This window comes from Lycium barbarum, chromosome 3 (genome assembly GCF_019175385.1).
Source record: "Lycium barbarum isolate Lr01 chromosome 3, ASM1917538v2, whole genome shotgun sequence".
Taxonomy (NCBI): Eukaryota; Viridiplantae; Streptophyta; class Magnoliopsida; order Solanales; family Solanaceae; genus Lycium; species Lycium barbarum.
This window is the reverse complement of record NC_083339.1, coordinates 9,318,834-9,337,165: the sequence shown is the minus strand read 5'-3', so window position 1 is coordinate 9,337,165 and position 18,332 is coordinate 9,318,834. Positions and strand designations below refer to the sequence as shown.

Sequence of the window (18,332 nt, the reverse complement as noted above, 5' to 3'; positions counted from 1 at the left end):
AAAAAAAGATCTCTCAAACCCTACCATCATTCATTTCAAGATCAGTAGCAACATGAGTTCTATGCCTTGCAAGTGTTTTAATCTGGTTCTGAAAGAAATGCTTCTCCTTATGGAGGTTGTCCTTTGACACCTCTGCTAGTTGAAGTTGAAATTTTCAACATTCTTCTTCAACGTTACTACGAACAAAAAGGTGTGGCAGGCAAGGCTGCCTTAATAACAATCGTGGATGAAACTTCTTCCGCAGATGAACAGATTACCCTAGTTGCTACTGAAATCAGTGTTGCCTCCAAATATAATGACTTGGTCCAAAATGTTTCTACTTTGGAGTCACACGTCTTTGCCTCGAAAGACAAATTGTTTTTCCAAAGGTTGGTTGAACAAAAAGAAGGACTACATTGTTGTTTTGAGGACATCCATTGATCAGAAAAGGGCGGATGCCATGGAGTCGCTTAATGTTGTAGAAAAAGAGGTTGTTGCTTTGTAGGAGGAGGTTGCGAAAGCTGACGACGTGTTCCGTTATGCTAATCGAGGAATTGAGTTTTATATGACATCTCCAATGTAGGTTTTATTTTGTGTTTAAATTGATTTCCACTCCCTTTCTTTTTTGTCGAACAAATAATGATGTGAAATGTTTCTGGAAAATGCTGATGTTGTTTGTGTTTAAATTTCAAGAAAAAAAATATTTGTCGAAACACACCCTCCGTTGGCTTCCCTCCCTTGCTTACTCAATTGAATGGCTCACAACAGATGCAAATCAACAATCAAACCACACAATATCTCTCACTGGCTAGAGGCATAACATGCTAAAAACTTAGAGATTGTTTTTACTATGTCTAGAGGCACACCAGCACATAAACAACCAGAATCTAACTAATTGTATGAAGTTTAAAAAATATGTAGTAAGTACCTTCACAAGGAAGGAGAAATAAGCTCTCAACGTAGATTTTACCAACGAAACGGTCATCATCATCATCCGAATCAAAGTTAATAGGTCTGAATATTTAGTGCAGCCATACTTGTGTATCATAAATCTCTTTCCAAGAACAAGCACAAGTTGACATTTAGAAGACAAAAGATATGAATGGTGTACGCAGTTCCTTGTCGTAAAGGACATGATGATAGAACTTAGACATTTCCTTCCAAGATCCTTCAACCCCATGCTCTGTCATAAGCCAAATATTTGCACGCCGCATATCCATATCATCACAAAGTAGCGAAAGTTTCCCATCCAAGACTCGCAGCCAAGGAGTATTTCCTGAGAAAGGGTTAGAGAGATCAGGTATGGTGCTCTCTGGCAGCTCCATATTACCCCATTCCTAATTAGCCAAATCAAAAAGTATGATCTTCCTAGTAAACCCCCCAAGATTCTTCATCTTACTTGAAAGCCAATGAAGTTTGGCATTCAAAAACAATCCTGAAGAACCCGAACCAACTGGCAGCTCAATGGGACGATCACTATCCAGAATTCTCCATGAATCACTTTTTAGACTATAAAGTTTGACCTTAACCTGATGAGTTTTAAAAATCCTTAAAAATACCGAGGAGCTTATAATCATCCTCAGCGTCAACATATCCAAAAACATTATTTTGGAGCAGTGCCCAGATGTAGGTTTAGGATTAGCTAATAACTTGGACTTTTCTTGTGGAGAGATTCCATAGAACAAGAACATTACAATATTCATTAGTATCAAGTAGGGAAAGACAAATGACGCCGCGAATAGAGCCTTGGAAAGTTTTACGTGCATTCATGTCACTTGTTTTCAGTGGATAATACAAGTCAAGTAAGGGAGTGAGAGGCTCAGTAAAAAGTGACTTAAGATCACAATGTTCAAGATAATGCACTTTAATATAAATGTTGGAGCGTATGCATTTTAATGCATGACAAGATAATGCACTTTATTTTATTTTTTTAAATATTAAAATGCATATACTCCAACATTTATATTTCTTAATGGGATGGGAACTGCTGGACACCCTTTTTCCACCTCAACTCGGCGGCCAAATCGCTCCTCTATAAGTGAGCCTAGTCGAACACAAAGCCTTTTGAGTTCACTTTTAGGGAGTCGGGTTGGTACGATCCAACCCCGTTGACAGATTTAGTAGTGAGGGTCTTATAAAAATTGTTTTCAATAAAAATCATAAGTTAATGTTACTTTTATCTAAGGTGAAATTATGGCAAAAAGGTAAGTATATATATTCTTGGCAAGCTTAAGTGTGTGGTTTAAGTTATTAGGACATGATTATATTCAAAAACTTGAGTTGACATCTCCATTTATGTATGATTGGGACACTGATTTTAAGAACTTATATGCAGACCTTAGTTATAAGATGAGTTCATCACGAAAGGAAATGCGCAAGAAAAAAAAAATACAGGATTCTGATCCTTTATCCCATTGGCTAATCCAGAAGGATTTAAGAGAAGGGTATTACTAGTGGTAGTGTCCAATGCAAACATGGCACAATATCGACTTTGTAATGGCTTACGGTCGGTATTTCAGTGAGTGTGAATATTAACTTTTTTCTTTTTTCCAATAATATTTTGTTTAGATGGTGTACTACAACCATCATATCCAACACTAATTTTTGCATACTAGTGTATGGTAGTGTTATTAATGCATATGCTAGTATACTTGACCAACCATATGACTGAATTTGAATTTTTGTAGAAAAATTATAAAAACACTTTTATGATCTATTTGACGAGAACAAAGTTTCGAAGTCTGACATATACATCAGGCGTGGTGTGTCAGTTTTGATACTTGAAGTGGACAACTAAAACTGATGTCTACAGATCTGCGACTTAACGCATTAATAAATATGCAACATTGTCGACACGTGATTTTTGACCCTCCTGGGACCTTTTCGCGATTTTTGTGTATGATTTTTCTTTAGTCTAATATTTGACATTTTAACTTTTATTTTTATTTTAGTAGGTTTTGTTTGTGGAAATGAAAAAAGGACAAAAATATTCACCATTTTTAGATTACAAGTTTTGTGTTTCAAAGAAAGAAAACTGACAAAAATAGGTTTCTTTAAATCGAGGTTTTAGTTAATTACTTTGAGTTTTTCCTTGGTATAATTATTTGTGTTTTATTATTTTTGGTTTAAAAGTAGTTGATTAATATACTTATCATAGTATTTTTATTTTTATACCTTTAATGAAAAAAAGAGAATAAAAAAGGGGGGAAAGGAGAACCAATACCGTATTGCCACATGGCAAGTTTCATCCCTACCCATATCCATGGCATATTCTATTTTAGGAATAAGAATATCCTAGTATTAGAAGGACTTTTTAGGAAACTACCAAAAATTAGACACTTTTAAAAAGGAAGCTAGATCTAATTTCCAAACCTAGACTAAAAAGAGAACTCAGCCGCCACTTCCATATACTACTACTACTAAAATTATCAGCGGCAAAAAGAGAGAAAAAGGATTTGACATTTCTTTTTCATCTTTCATTGCTTAGTATAATAGTATTTGAAAAAAAAAAACTATAAACCCAACTGTTCTCAACCATGAAAATACCCTAAAACCTCCATCTTCATCCACTTAATTCCATTTACTAGCTGTTTCTTGTTGTTTTTAGTTCCATCTTCCATCACTATCAAGCAAGTTTGTAGAGGGTTCGAAGTGTTGTCGGGGTCTACGGCTACAACCGGTTCAATCCTGTCTGATTTGAGGTCCATATGCTCTTTCACTCTTTATACTCTCATATGTATTTAAATGACATTTTGGATTTGATTATATGTGCAAACTATAAATCTGATGCTATGATCTTTCATACTAGTTTTATATTTTTGGACAGAGAATGAATTAGTTTGGTCAATGTTGGTCTATGTTACCAAAGGCATGATATAGTGTTATTAATATTAACAAAACAACATAGACCAAACTAATTCATTCTCTGTCCAAAATATAAAACTAGTATGAAAGCTCATAGCATCAGATTTATAGTTTGCTCATATAATATAATCCAAAATGACATTTAAATTCATATGAGAGTATAAAGAGTGAAAGAGCATATGGACCTCAAATCACACAGGAATGAACCTGTTGTAGCCTTAGACCCCGACAACACTTCTAACCCTCTACAAACTTGCTTGACAGTGATAGAAGATGGAACTAAAAACTACAAGAAACAGCTAGTAAATGGAATTAAGTGGATGAAGATGGAGGTTTTAGGGTATTTTCATGGTTGAGAATAGTTGGGTTCATGTTTTTTTTCTTTTTCAAATACTATTATACTTGTTACACCTCGTAGTTTTGTACGTTGAGATTCTTTAGGTGTTAATTGCTCAATCGTAGACACTAGAGTTATTTTCTAGGATATGTGAGGTTATATGCGCCTATCTTATGGTTATGAGGGTTTAAGTTCATGTAATAGGTCATGGAAGGATTTGAGGTTATATGCACCTATCTTATGGTTATGAGGGTTTAAGTTTATGTAATAGGTCATGGAAGGATTTGAGGACAAGGGAATTAAGGAAATTAAGTTTGTTGGAACTTTGGAGAAAGGATGGGTAAGGTTTCGTATGATAATTTTGGCATAACTTGAGAATGGAATATCTCCTAGTATATCAGGAGTTTTGAAGTGAAACAAATGCCTAAATTGAAGTTCCGGAAGTCTAGTTTCCAACACAACAAATCGCTCGTCGATCCGACATCGGAATCAAACGTTATGAGCATTTCAAGATGGACTGTCAGAGTAGGGATTAACCTTGCGCGAATGCCCCTGGGAGTGGCGCGAACGCGCAAGAGAAGCACTGAGCAACTCTGCGCGAACGCGCAGAGCAAAAATTAAGTCGTTCGCGCAGAGCAAAAATTAAGTCGGTGCAAACCGACTCTAAAACAATATAAGAAGGGGGTTTACCCCTTATTTCCATCCATTCACCCTCAAACCTCTCCCTAATCCTCTGGAATATTCTCCCAACTTTCACCCATAAAATTTTAGCCCATATCAAGCGAAATCTCGGGATTTAGGTTCGGATAGTGTATAGTTGTGATTATAGTATCGTATTGCGGTGGATCTTATCTTGGATTCAAGGTGGATAGTGAAGATATTACTTTTCTAGTAAGAACAAGGTATGAATCTCTCCTTGATGATATTGATTTAGGTTTACTTACGAAGGTAGGGCTATTAAGTAGTCGTATAATGAATTAGGTGGTTGAGAAATCGGATAAACATCATGTGGGATGTTTTATGGAGTATTTTGGTATTGATGATGATGTTGTTGATGTTAGTGTTGTTGTTGTTGTTAGTTGTTGGTTATTGGTATTGTGATTTTTGGTTAGGGACATAAACAAGGAAGATGTTGCCCGAATTTTGGTAGATTCCAAAAGGAATTAATTTGAACTCTTAAGACAAGCATATGACGATAAGCCTAATAATAGTATGAATGGTTTTATATATAGATTACGAGACTACGCATGATCTTGTGTAGATCGCAAGACCGGAGGTAGGTTGGAAAGTCGAGAAGTAAGCTTCAGGTATGTTAAGGTTGTTCCTTCTTTTCTTGGCATGATTCCATATATTGTAAGAGCGTAATGAACCTTATGACTAAAGAGTTGTCAAAGTAGAGCTTGTCATGTTGTTGCATCGTTTCCGAGTGTTATGTTATTCTTTCTAAAGGGCCATATCCCCTCCCTATGTCCTTGAGTTTATAGAGAGACGGGAGCGCTGCATTCATGCCTGGCCTACCGGTCAGTGAGACAGATATGCCTAGCCTACGGGTCAGTAAGACAGATATGCCTGGCCTATGGGTTAGTGAGACATATTGCCTGGCTACTTGGCCAGTGAGATTTTACAGTTGCCTGGCCACTTGGTCTGTGAGATACATAATAGTATTATATTGCATTTCATATGAGACAGGTCAGGTGAGATATTCAGGCCATCCTTTGGCCTCCAGATTGTATTATTTTCAGTTCAGTTTCAGTTATCGTTTGCCTTACATACTCGGTACATTGTTTCGTACTGACATTCTTTTTGTCAGGGGCGCTGCATTCATGCCTACAGGTACAAATCGACAGACTGATTGACCTCTCCAGTAGGCCGAATCTGATATCAGCTGATTAGTGAGCTCCCTTTTTGTTCGGAGTTGCCAAGTCTTTGGAGTCTCTCCCTTTTTTATTACGAATTGTATGGGCCGGGGCCCTGTCCCGACCGTGGCACAGTCATACTGTCCGTAGAGGCTTGTAAACGAGTCTTGTATATAGTGTGTCTGTATGATAGCCTTGTCGGCTTGTATATGTCTGTTGGATACTGTTGGCTTTGTACGATCATAGCAGCCTCGTCGGCTTGCTCAGTTGTGTATATATATTTTGGGTGTGTGTGCCCAGTTCAGACGACATAGTCAGTAGTTCTTTATATATCCAGATTGCAGCCTCGTCGGCTTGTTGGTATTGTTTGTATACAGGTAGGCCTTATCGGTTTAAGTTGGGGGTTACTCACAAAGTTTTAGATTTAGAGTGGTTCTCTCGGGCCTAGTTTGGCATCGAGTGCCAATCACGCCACTCCAGATTTGGGGCGTGACAAACTTGGTATTAAAGCAGGTCTGTCCTAGGGAGTCTACAAGCCGTGTTTAGTAGAGTCTTGTTTATAGATGTGTTGTGCACCATATCATAATAAACAGGAAGCTATAGGGCATTTAGGAATTGGTTACCTTTCTTTCATATCTATATCGTGTTGTAAAGCCAAGTCATAGGAGATTTGGGTTAAACTTACCCTTCCATATTTGTACACAGCTATGCCGGTGACTAGGAAGACTGTAGCTAGCCGGAAAGGTGATACGGCAGCTGGTGAGGGGAATAGTAGGGCGCACCCGACAGTTGAGGCCCAGTCTGAGGACCAGGGTGAGACCCTACCTCAGCCATCATCGACGACTCCACCGCTCGACGAGCTCTCGAGGGAGGCAGTACCTCCAGTACCCCTCCCGCACCGACAGACCAGGATCTTAGGAGTGCGGTGCACTTAGTGACTCAGCTTGTGGTAACGCAGAGACAGCCGAGAGCACCTGCTGGAACAGTGACCACTGATGGGTCCACCAGTTCGAGGGTTCGTAAGTTCTTAGCACTTGCCCCCCCCCCCTAGAGCACTCAGGGGTTAAGCGGGATGAGGATCCGCAGAACTTCGTCGATAAGCTTTACCGTATTTTCAGGGTCATGCATGCTACCGAGATGGAGGCAGCAGAGTTAGCGGCTGTCCGGCTTCATGATATAGCGGTCTTATGGTATGAGAGGTGAGAGCACGCCAAAGGTCTTGAGGAACCTCCTACGCGTTGGTTTGAGTTTTCAGAGGCCTTTTTTATCATTATTTACCGTTGGAGATACGAGAGGCGAGAGTAGATAAGTTCTTGACTAGCCAGCAAGGTAGTTCTAACGTTCGTGATTATTGCCTCCGATTTAATTCCTTGGCCAGATATTCTCCATCCTTCTTTGATTCATCGAGGGCCAGGATTCACAGGTTCATAGCGGTTTTTCACCCCTATTATGGTGAGGCTTGTACTACTACGACGATGAGTGATAATATGGACCTTGCTCGTATCCAGGCATTCGCACAGAACTACGAGGATCGTAGATGTCAGGGGCGGGCGGCTGAGAGCATGGAGAGGGAGTATAATAAGAGGGCTAGGACTACTGGTCAGCAGGGTGAGAGTAGGGGGAGTTTCAGACCCCAATACCAGGGTAGGCTATTTAGGCCACCATCAGCTTAGTCTCAGGGATATAGATCTGGGTATTATATTTTATCTAGACCAGATGAGAGTTCCCGTACGTCCGTGTCACAGCAACAGAGGGATCTGGGACAGGCTAGATCACTACCACAGCAGTGTGGTAATTGTGGTAGAGCGCACTATGGGCAATGTCAGTATGGGTCGATGGTTTTTTATACTTGTGGCAGCCCAGATTATTTCATGAGGGACTGCCCACAGGGGAGACCTACTAGTATGGCACAGCCGACAGCGTCTATAGTAGGGTCATCAACATCCGTGCATTCTTCTAGGCGCTGGTCTCAGTCTTTCGCAAGTAGAAGCAGAGGTAGGGGGCGGAGCTTCTGGTACAGGTGGTGCTCAGAACCGCATCTACGCTTTGGCAGGTCGTCAGGACTTGGAGTCCTCACCAGACGTTGTGACAGGTACATTGACAATCTATTGATATAGCGTTTACGCGTTGATAGATCCGGGGTCCAATTTGTCCTATGTTACTCCCCTTATTGCGGAAAAATTCGGTATAGCGCCTGAATTGTTGAGTGATCCATTTTCTATGTCGACACCTGTTGGTGAACCTGTTATTGCTAGGAAGATTTATCATGGTTGTTCTGTAGTGGTTTATGGTCGTCAGACCATGGCAGATCCTATAGAATTACAGATGGTCGACTTTGACGTCATTATGGGAATGGATTGGTTAGCTTCTGTTTATGCTAATGTGGGGTGTTGGACGAAGACTGTCACGTTCCATTTCCTGAGGGAACCAGTTCTGGAATGGAAAGGTAATACGACTTTACCGAGAGGTAGGTTTATTTCCAATCTTAAGGCGAAGAGGATGGTTTCAAAGGGTTGTATCTATCATATAATTCGAGTTCAGAATGCAGAGGCAGAATCGCTAACTCTTCAGTCCATTCCTGTAGTTAATGAGTTTTCAGACGAGCTTCCAGGTCTCCCACCAGAGCGAGAAATTGACTTCGCTATCGATGTACTACCGGGTACTCAGCCGATATCCATCCCTCCTTATAGGATGGCCCCTGTTGAGTTGAAGGAGTTGAAGGATCTACTGGAGAACGACTTTATCAGACCTAGTACGTCACCGTGAGGAGCCCCAGTATTGTTCGTAAGGAAGAAAGATGGCTCGCTACGGATATGTATCGACTATAGGCAGTTGAATAAGGTGATAATTAAGAATAAGTATCCACTTCCGAGGATAGATGATTTATTTGATCAACTGCAGGGTGTTAGATATTTCTCGAAGATAGACTTAAGGTCAGGTTATCACCAGGTCAGGATCAGAGGGAAGGATATTCTGAATACAACATTTAGGACTAGATATGGTCATTTCGAGTTCCTTGTTATGTCTTTCGGGTTGACTAATGCGCCACAGTGTTCATGGGATTGATGAAGAGCATATTCAGACCCTTCTTAGATCTATTCGTGATAGTATTTATTGACGACATTCTGGTTTATTCTCGATCAGAGACTGAGCATGTAGATCATTTACGTGTGGTACTCAGGGTCCTTCGGGACCAGAAGTTGTATACAAAATTCTCCAAATGTGAATTCTGGCTAAACTCTGTGGCTTTCCTAGGGCATATCGTTTCAGAGGAGGGCATCAAAGTGGATACTCATAAGATAGAGGCTGTGAAGACTTGGCCTCGACCCACGACGCCGACATAGGTTCGTAGTTTTCTGGGTTTAGCAGGGTATTACAGAATATTTATGGAGGGCTTCTCTTTTCTTTTTGCTCCATTGACGAAGTTGACCCAGAAGGCAGCCAAGTTCCAATGGACATATGCTTGTGAGCAGAGTTTTCAAGAATTGAAGGATAGGTTGACTTCAGCACTAGTTCTGGCGCTTCCAGAGGGATTCGAGGGTTACGCTGTCTATTGTGACACTTCGAGGGTCGAATTGGGTTGCGTATTGATGCAGCATGGCAAGGTGATTGTTTATGCTTCCAGACAACTCAGGAACCACGAGAAGAACTACTCGACTCACGACCTAGAGTTAGCAGCCGTTATTCATGCACTTAAAATTTAGAGACATTACTTATATGGCGTTCATGTTGACATCTATACAGATCATAAGAGTCTTCAGTACATCTTCAAGCAGAAGGAGCTAAACTTGTGGCAGAGGCGGTGGTTAGAATTGCTGCAAGATTATGATGTTGATATTTTGTACCACCCAGGAAAGGCAAATGTGGTAGAAAATGCCCTCAGCCGCAAATCTATGGGTAGTTTAGCATACCTGCGGGCTGGAAAAGGGGAGTTAGCTCATGAGCTTCTTCAGTTAGCCAATTTGGGGGTCAGAGTGATAGATTCAGGAGATGCAGGAGTTACTATGCAGACTACAGCAACATCATCCTTAGTAGCCGAGGTGAAAAGGCGTCAGTATAAAGACCCTTCATTGACCCATTACAAGGATACAACTTCACAAAAGAAGAAATCACCATTCAGGATTACTGGAGATGGAGTCCTCAAGTATCAAGGTAGGTTCTATGTTCCCGATGTTTGGGGGTTACGTCAGAATGTTATGGCGGAGGCTCATTGCTCCCGTTATTCTATCCATGCAGAGTCAACAAAGATGTGCCGTGACATCAAAGAGGTTTATTGGTGAAATGGAATGAATAAGGATATAGCAGAGTTCGTAGCCAGTGTCTGAATTGTCAACATGTGAAACTTGAACATCAGAAGACCGGCGGATTATTGCAGGCTATGGAGATTCCGACTTGAAAGTAGGAAGTAGTTAATATGAATTTCATTTCTGGCTTACCCCGGTCTCAGCGTAGGTTTGATTCTATATGGGTAATTGTTGATATGCTGATAAAATCAGCACATTTCCTGCCAGTCAAGATTACTTACTCCGTCGAGGATTATGCGAAGCTTTACATTAAGGAGATAGTCCGACTTCATGATGTTCCTGTATCCATTATCTCCGACAGGGGTGCACAATTTGCGACTAACTTTTGGATATCTTTCCTGGAGGGTTTGGGGACTCAGGTGAATCTTAGCACAATATTTCACCCCCAGACAGACGGACAGGCTGAGCGTACTATTCAGACCCTTGAAGATATGTTAAAGGCATATGTGCTAGATTTGGAAGTAATTGGGATGATCATTTGCCGCTTATTGAGTTTGCGTACAACAATAGTTACCACTCCAGTATTCAGATGGCCCTGTATGAAGCTTTATATGGGCGAAAATGTAGATCACTGATTGGATGGTTTGAAGTGGAAGAGACGAAATTAGTAGGGCCAGATTTAATCCAGCAAGTGGTGGAGAAAATTAAGCTTATTCAGGATCGATTATTAATAGCCCAAAGTCGATAGAAGTCTTATGCGGATAATCGCCGACGAGACTTGGAGTTCCAAGTTAATGATTGGGTATTCCTGAAGGTGTCGCCGATGAAAGGTATTGTGAGATTTGGAAAGAAGGGCAAGCTTAGCCCTCGATACATTGGACCCTACAAGGTTGTACATAAAGTGGGCCAAGTAGCCTATGAGTTAGATCTACCCTCAGAATTGGAGACAGTCTATCTAGTCTTTCATGTGTCAATGCTTCGTAAGTGTGTTGGAGATCTTTCTAGAGTTGTACCTGTGAATGATGTCCAGATCACTGAACAATTATCCTACGAAGAAGTTCCCATTGCAATACTGGATAGACAAGTTCGGAGGCTGAGAACTAAAGATGTAGCCTCAGTTAAAGTTCTATGGAGAAATAATAATAGGGGAGAAATGACTTAGGAAGCTGAGGAAGACATGAAATCCAGGTACCCACATTTGTTTCCAGTCCCAGAAGAAGTGCAGACAGAGACATCATGATTTTCAGGTGCGTAACGCTTTCCTTCTTATAGTTCCTTGGTCATGTGGGGCCATTATTGTTGTTGTTGTTGGATCCCTGTGAGGCACTGTATATTTTGAGTTGTTGTGAGAGGATGGTAGTGGTACAATTATAGGGAAAACCCTGACAAAATTTTCGTAGAATTCCTAAGAGTTTAACATTTGACGACGAATGATTCTAAGGGGGGAGGAATGTTACACCTCGTAGTGTTGTACGTTGAGATTCGTTAGGTGTTAATTGCTCAATCATAGACACTAGAGGTATTTTCTAGGATATGTGAGGTTATATGCGCCTATCTTATGGTTATGAGAGTTTAAGTTCATGTAATAGGTCATGGAAGGATTGGAGGACAAGGGAATTTACGATAATTTTGGCCTAACTTGAGAATGGAATATCTCCTACTATATCAGGAGTTTTGAAGTGAAACAAATGCCTAAATTGAAGTTCAGGAAGTTTAGTTTCCAACACAACAAACCGCGCGTCGATCCGATATCGGAATCAAACGTTATGAGCGTTTCAAGACGGACTGCCAGAGCAGGGATTAACCCTGCGCGAACGCCCTTGGGAGTGGCGCGAACGCGCAAGAGAAGCACTGAGCAACTCTGCGCGAACGCGCAGAGCAAAAATTGAGTCGGTGCAAACTGACTCTAAAACAATATAAGAAGGGGGTTTACCCCTTATTTCCATCCATTCACCCCTCTACCCTAATCCTCTGGAATATTCTCCCAACTTTCACCCATAAAATTTTAGCCCAAATCAATTGAAATCTCGGGATTTAGGTTCGGATAGCATATAGTTGTGATTATAGTATCGTATTGCGGTGGATCTTAGCTTGGATTCAAGGTGGATATTAAAGATATTACTGTTCTAGTAAGAACAAGGTATGAATCTCTCCTTAATGATATTGATTTAGGTTTTACTCACGAAGGTAGGGCTATTAAGTAGTCGTATAATGAATTAGTTGGTTGATAAATCGGATAAACATCGTGTGGGATGTTTTATGGAGTATTTTAGTATTGATGATGATGTTGTTGATGTTAGTGTTGTTGTTGTTGTTGTTGGTTGTTGGTATTGTGATTTTTGGTTAGGGACATAAACAAGGAAGATGTTGCCCGAATTTTGATAGATTTCAAAAGGAATTAATTTGAAGGCTTAGGACAAGCATATGGCGATAAGCCTAACAATAGTATGAATGGTTTTATATGTAGATTACGAGAATACGAATGATCTTGTGTATATTGCAAGACCGGAAGTAGGTTGGAAAGTCGAGAAGTAAGCTTCAGGTATGTTAAAGTTGTTCCTTCTTTTCTTGACATGATTCCATATATGGTAAGAGCGTAATGAACCTTATGACTAAAGAATTGTCAAAGTAGAGCTTGTCATATTGTTGCATAGTTTCCGAGTGTTATGTTATTCTTTCTAAGGGGCCATATCCCCTCACTATGTCCTTGAGTTTATAGAGAGACATATTACAGTATCAATATTTTTAGCATATGAATAACATACGTATATTTTCTTTAGCCTGGCCTACGGGTCAGTGAGACAGATATGCCTGGCCTACGAGTCAGTGAGACAGATTGCCTGGCCGACAGGTCAGTGAGACATATTGCCTGGCTACTTGGCCAGTGAGACTTTACAGTTACCTGGCCACTTGATCAGTGAGATATATAATAGTATTTTATTGCATTTCATATGAGACAGATCAGGTGAGATATTCAGGGCATCCTTTGGCCTCCAGATTGTATTTTTTTCAGTTCAGTTTCAGTTATCATTTACCTTACATACTCGGTACATTGTTTCCTATTGACGTCCCTTTTGCCGTGGGCACTGCATTCATGCCTGCAGGTACAAATTGACAGACTGATAGATCTCCCCAATAGGCCGGATCTGATATCAGGTGATTGGTGAGCTCCCCTTTTGTTCAGAGTCGCCAGATCTTTGGAGTCTCTCTCTTTTTTATTACAGATTGTATGGGTCGGGGCCCTGTCCCGACCATGGTACAGTCATACTGTCCATAGAGGCTTGTAGACGAGTCCTGTATATAGTGTGTCTGTATGATAGCCTTGTCGGCTTGTATATGTCTGTTGGATACTGGTGCCTTTGTACGATCATAGCAGCCTCGTCGGCTTGCTCAGTTATGTATATATATTTTGGGTGTGTGTGCCCAGTTCAGACGAGATAGTCAGTAGTTCTATATATATCCAGATTGCGGCCTCGCCAGCTTGTTCGTATTGTTTGTGTGCAGGTAGGCCTTATCGGTTTAAATTGGGGGTTACTCCCTAGAGTTTCAGATTTAGAGTGGTTCGCTCAGGCCTAGTTTGGCATCGAGTGCCGGTCACGCCACTCCAGATTTGGGGCGTGACAACACTAATCAATGAAAGATGAAAAAGAAATGTCAGATCCTTTTTCTCTCTTTTTGGCCGCTGATAGATTTTAGTAGCAGTATATGGAAGTGGCGGCTGAGTTCTCTTTTTAGTCTTGGTTTGAAAATTAGGTCTAGCTTCCTTTTTATGGAGTGTCTAATTTTTGGTAAGTTTCCTAAAAAGTCCTTCTAATACTAGGATATCTTATTCCCAAAATGGAATATGCCATGGATATGGGTAGGGAAGAAACTTGCCATGTGGCAATACGGTATTGGTTCTCCTTTCCCCCTTTTTTTATTTTCTTTTTTTCATTAAAGGTATAAAAATAAAAATACTATGATAAGTATATTAATCAACTACTTTTAAACCAAAAATAATAAAACACAAATAATTATACTAAGAAAAAACTCAAAATTAATTAACTAAAACCTCGATTTAAAGAAACCTATTTTTGTCAGTTTTCTTTCTTTGAAACACTAAACTTGTAATCTAAAAATGGTGAATATTTTTTTATTTTTTTCATTTCCACAAACAAAACCTACTGAAATAAAAATAAAAGTTAAAATGTCAAAGATTAGACTAAAGAAAAATCAAACACAAAAATCATGAAAAGGTCCCGGAAGGGTCAAAAATCACGTGTCTACAAACATATCTTAAGAGCCATTATTTGACAAAACATACCAAGAGACATCATTCATTTGTTGAACTGCATTGGCAATGATAAGATTGAAAGCAACAGGTAAGAACTTATGATATATATGTTCCATTATATAAATTAAAAATACATAAATCGTTGTTTTTTTTAAAAAGTGACTAATAATTTTTCTTCTTTGTATTTTGACGAAAAACGTAATTTACATCATCCGAGCTTGTATGCCCATTGTACTATGACAGCCTTTTTAGATTTCATGTACAGTCAAACCTCTCTATAACAACATCGCTGGGTCCGAAAATTTTCAACTGTTATAGAGAATGACTGTTGTACACCTATAACAACATTGACATTTAAATAATATTTCGTTGTTATAGGAAAAAATGATGCATAAAATCTAATTTTCATTTTTAATTGTCAAATTGTATGCTTAATCTCACTTTGTATAACGAAGAAAAATTGTTTAATGATGAGAATATATATATATAGTCATATAAAACATTTATTTTCCCAAAGACCTTAACAGGTCTCGAGACCGTCTTTGAAGGTCCCAAAATGCCACCGTTGAAGTAGTGGTGACAGCTAGTCGAGTGATGGATGATTTCTATCAAGATCAAGTTTGCTAAATCATGGGCCAGATTTTCCAAAGTCGTGAGCCTAATCATGGGCCGGATCTGTCAAAGCAGTGATCTAAATCGTGGGCCAGATCTGCCTAAGCCTGAAATAAATCATGGGCCTGATCTGCCAAAGCCATGATCTAAATCGTGGGCCAGATCTACCCAAGCCGTAAATTAAATCATGGGCTAGAATATTGACCAGATCCATCTAAATCGTTAGTCTTTGGGCCAAGTTATGGGCTAAAATATTGACCAGTTCTGCTCAAACTGGGTGCCAAATTGTGGGCTAGATCTTAACTAATGGGCCAGATCTACTCACAACCTAAATTTTCCCTAACCATATATATATATATATATATATATATATATATATATCCTTCAACACTCTACCTTTCAACAAGTCGTCTCTCTAAGAAACAAGTATCGTGATCATGTCTAGGTTTTGGACTGATGAACATGTTCTGGCTCTATACGAAGGTATAGCTAAGCATACCACTAAGCATGGCATTATTAAGTGGCAAGAGATGCGTGGTGATGCCAAATATGCTGACATAGTTAAGGAGAATTGGACTGCTGAAAATTTGAAAGTAAGATATTAACGAGATAAGAGACCTCCCAAAAATGAGCCCAATATTGGGGAAATTGAGGATATGCCATGGCCGGATCTTCTCACAGCTGAAGAGACTGCTAATAGGTTGGCTAGTCTTCAAGTCAAAATCGCAGAATTGCCTAAAAAATCTGGAGAAGAAATTTCCCAAAATGTTGCTGACAGCTCCCGAAATGTCCGTGAGATCGTGGAGTCTGCTACCAAAGTGTTGCATTTGTCTGATCAAATTGTGAATGATACGGAGGATGTCTACCAATGTTTTCATACTTTTTCTAAATATCCCAAACTATAGACTAAGGTTCTACTGTTATCAAAACTTTATTGTTGCTATGTTTTTTGTTGCTCAATCACAGATATTGGTGTGTCTGTCAATTTATTTTCTTTTTCTGAATTGCATCCTCTTTTCCTATAATATATTTTTGTTGTAATAGTGTATTAAATTATCAAATATTTAGTCAAAATCTCTACACTTATTATTGGTAATCATAGATATTCTATTTTTATAAAGATGGTTGATTATTATATTACCAAAAATAAAAGATAGTTGTTATATGAGGGTAGTTTTACAAAGAACATACTGTTACAAAGTTGGACGTTGTTGTTATAGGAGAAATGTTGTTTTAGAGAAGTAAAATATAACATAAAAATCGGTTCCGAAAAAAGTTGGTTGTTATGGAGAGGTGTTGTTATATGCGGGTGCCATTAGAAAGAGGTCTGACTGTATACAGAGTATTTGTATAATGGGGAGCACAATACTCCCGACTTTAGTGTATTTGCAGCTATAACTGATCAAATCCCAGGTTGTCAATATTGACACCAATATTTAAAAATTGTCCTAGTTAATAATATATCATAGACTATGTCCCTCGATAATACCGTTGCTAATAATAAGAATAGCATCAAAGCCAAAGACCGGAAGGAGAAACCAATTGGTTTATATATTCGCTTCCACGTACTTGGTATCAAAGCCAATTTTTTGACATGCCTCTGATATCAAATATTACACACACACACATACAATAGTCTTAGGAAGCTCGTGCTGAATTGGTGAATTTTGAAGTTTTTTCATGTTAAGAAAATTGTTGTAATATGTGAATTTAGAGTGCATTATGTGTTAGAGCCAATTTTTTTGACATGCCTCTGAAGCCCGTGCTGAGCCTGGGTCCATGATCAAGGCAGAAAATTCAACAATAATTTTAATTAGAAAAGAAATAATTTGATAAATTGTAAACAAATATAGTTAGATGCATTTAAGATTTTTTTTAAATGACTATAAGAGTAGTCGACTATTTAGTTTTGCTTTTCTTCACAATGGTACAGAAAAAAACTCTACTCCCTCTGTTTCTATTTAAGTGTATTAGTTTGATTGCGCATGAGATTTAAAAAATAAAATGAAACTTTTGAATTTTGTGGTCTTAAACTTGACATGTAGAATATTGGAATTGAAAAGCGTATTAAATATAGAAATATGCATTCTTTTTGGAACATGCCGAAAAGGAAAGTAAAATACTGAAATTATGATGAAGGATATATTATATTTCAGATAAGATTTCAATATATAGAATGATCCTTTTATTTCTTCATCATAGATTCTTGCTTTATTTATTTAAAAATATATTATATCACCGTAAAAGCCGATGTTTAGATAAACTAAAAATGGTTTAAGAGTTAGAAAAGATATATAACAAAATTAAACTTCAAAAGTTACAAAATTGTTAAAAGATTAAACGTTATTAAAAATAAATGCAAATATGGGATTAAGGAGCTGCCCACTTAGTAGGCACAATTACATCCCTTTCCCTGTTATTCTCTCCACCCCTAACTTAATTAAGCAAATTGAATAAAATGTAAACCTTTTTTTCTTTTATTTTCAGAGATCATCATCTTTTTTTTTCAAATATCTTAATATGATAATTCTTAAAAAGTTTTGATATCGTAATATACATCAGTGCAAAATCTTAAAAAAAAGTTTGCTAAAAAGACTTGTGGTTTACATATGTGAGATTAGTAACAACCATGTTTTATGAACTATCTGGTTCAAGAAAAAAGTATCAAACTATACATTCTACATTTATTCTTTTGTTGAGGAATTAGTGAACTTACTTATAAATAAGACGACAACAACAACAACATACCCAATGGAATCTCACGATGTGGAGTCTGGGGAGGGTAAAGTGTACGCAGACCTTACCCCTACCTTAGGGGGGTAGGGAGGTTATTTCTGAAAGACCCTCAGCTCAAGAGAAAACATGGCAAAAAGGTCAGTTAGGGACAAACAATTCAAAGCAGTATGAAAATGAAAATAATGAAAGCGAGAAAACCATGATACAACAACCTAAAAAAAGAAGCATTAGCTACCACTGATAAATAAGATACTTGCAGTACAAGAAACAACAGATAATACATAGCACGAATCAAAGGACAAGGAAAGAGAGCAAACTGCAACTACTAGTACAAAAAGGATAAGTGGGGCTAACCTTCTACCCTAATATGAGTCCTCCATAACTTCCTATCGAAGGTCACGTCCTCGGTAAGCTAGAACTGCGCCATGTCC

At 38.7% G+C, this 18,332-nt stretch overlaps 1 protein-coding gene across 1 annotated transcript; it reads left to right on the top strand.

The window, feature by feature from the left end:
* Positions 1–7,511: 7,511 nt before the first annotated feature.
* On the top strand, positions 7,512–15,770 carry LOC132630255 (uncharacterized). Its single transcript, XM_060345845.1, has 6 exons — positions 7,512–7,644; positions 7,753–7,857; positions 7,997–8,128; positions 8,171–8,482; positions 9,889–10,188; positions 15,649–15,770. The coding sequence occupies exons 1-6, from the start codon at positions 7,512–7,514 to the stop codon at positions 15,768–15,770; spliced, it is 1,104 nt and encodes a 367-aa protein (XP_060201828.1).
* Positions 15,771–18,332: the final 2,562 nt, after the last annotated feature.

Excerpts from the sequence above, each read along its gene's own strand:
- LOC132630255 (XM_060345845.1), top strand. The coding sequence starts at position 7,512 with ATGAGTGATAATATGGACCTTGCTCGTATCCAGGCATTCGCACAGAAC. Across the intron at positions 7,858-7,996 it reads TAGAGCGCACTATGGGCAAT|GCGCTGGTCTCAGTCTTTCG; the intron begins GTCAGTATGGGT and ends GCATTCTTCTAG. Across the intron at positions 10,189-15,648 it reads TGGAGTCCTCAAGTATCAAG|GTATAGCTAAGCATACCACT; the intron begins GTAGGTTCTATG and ends CTCTATACGAAG.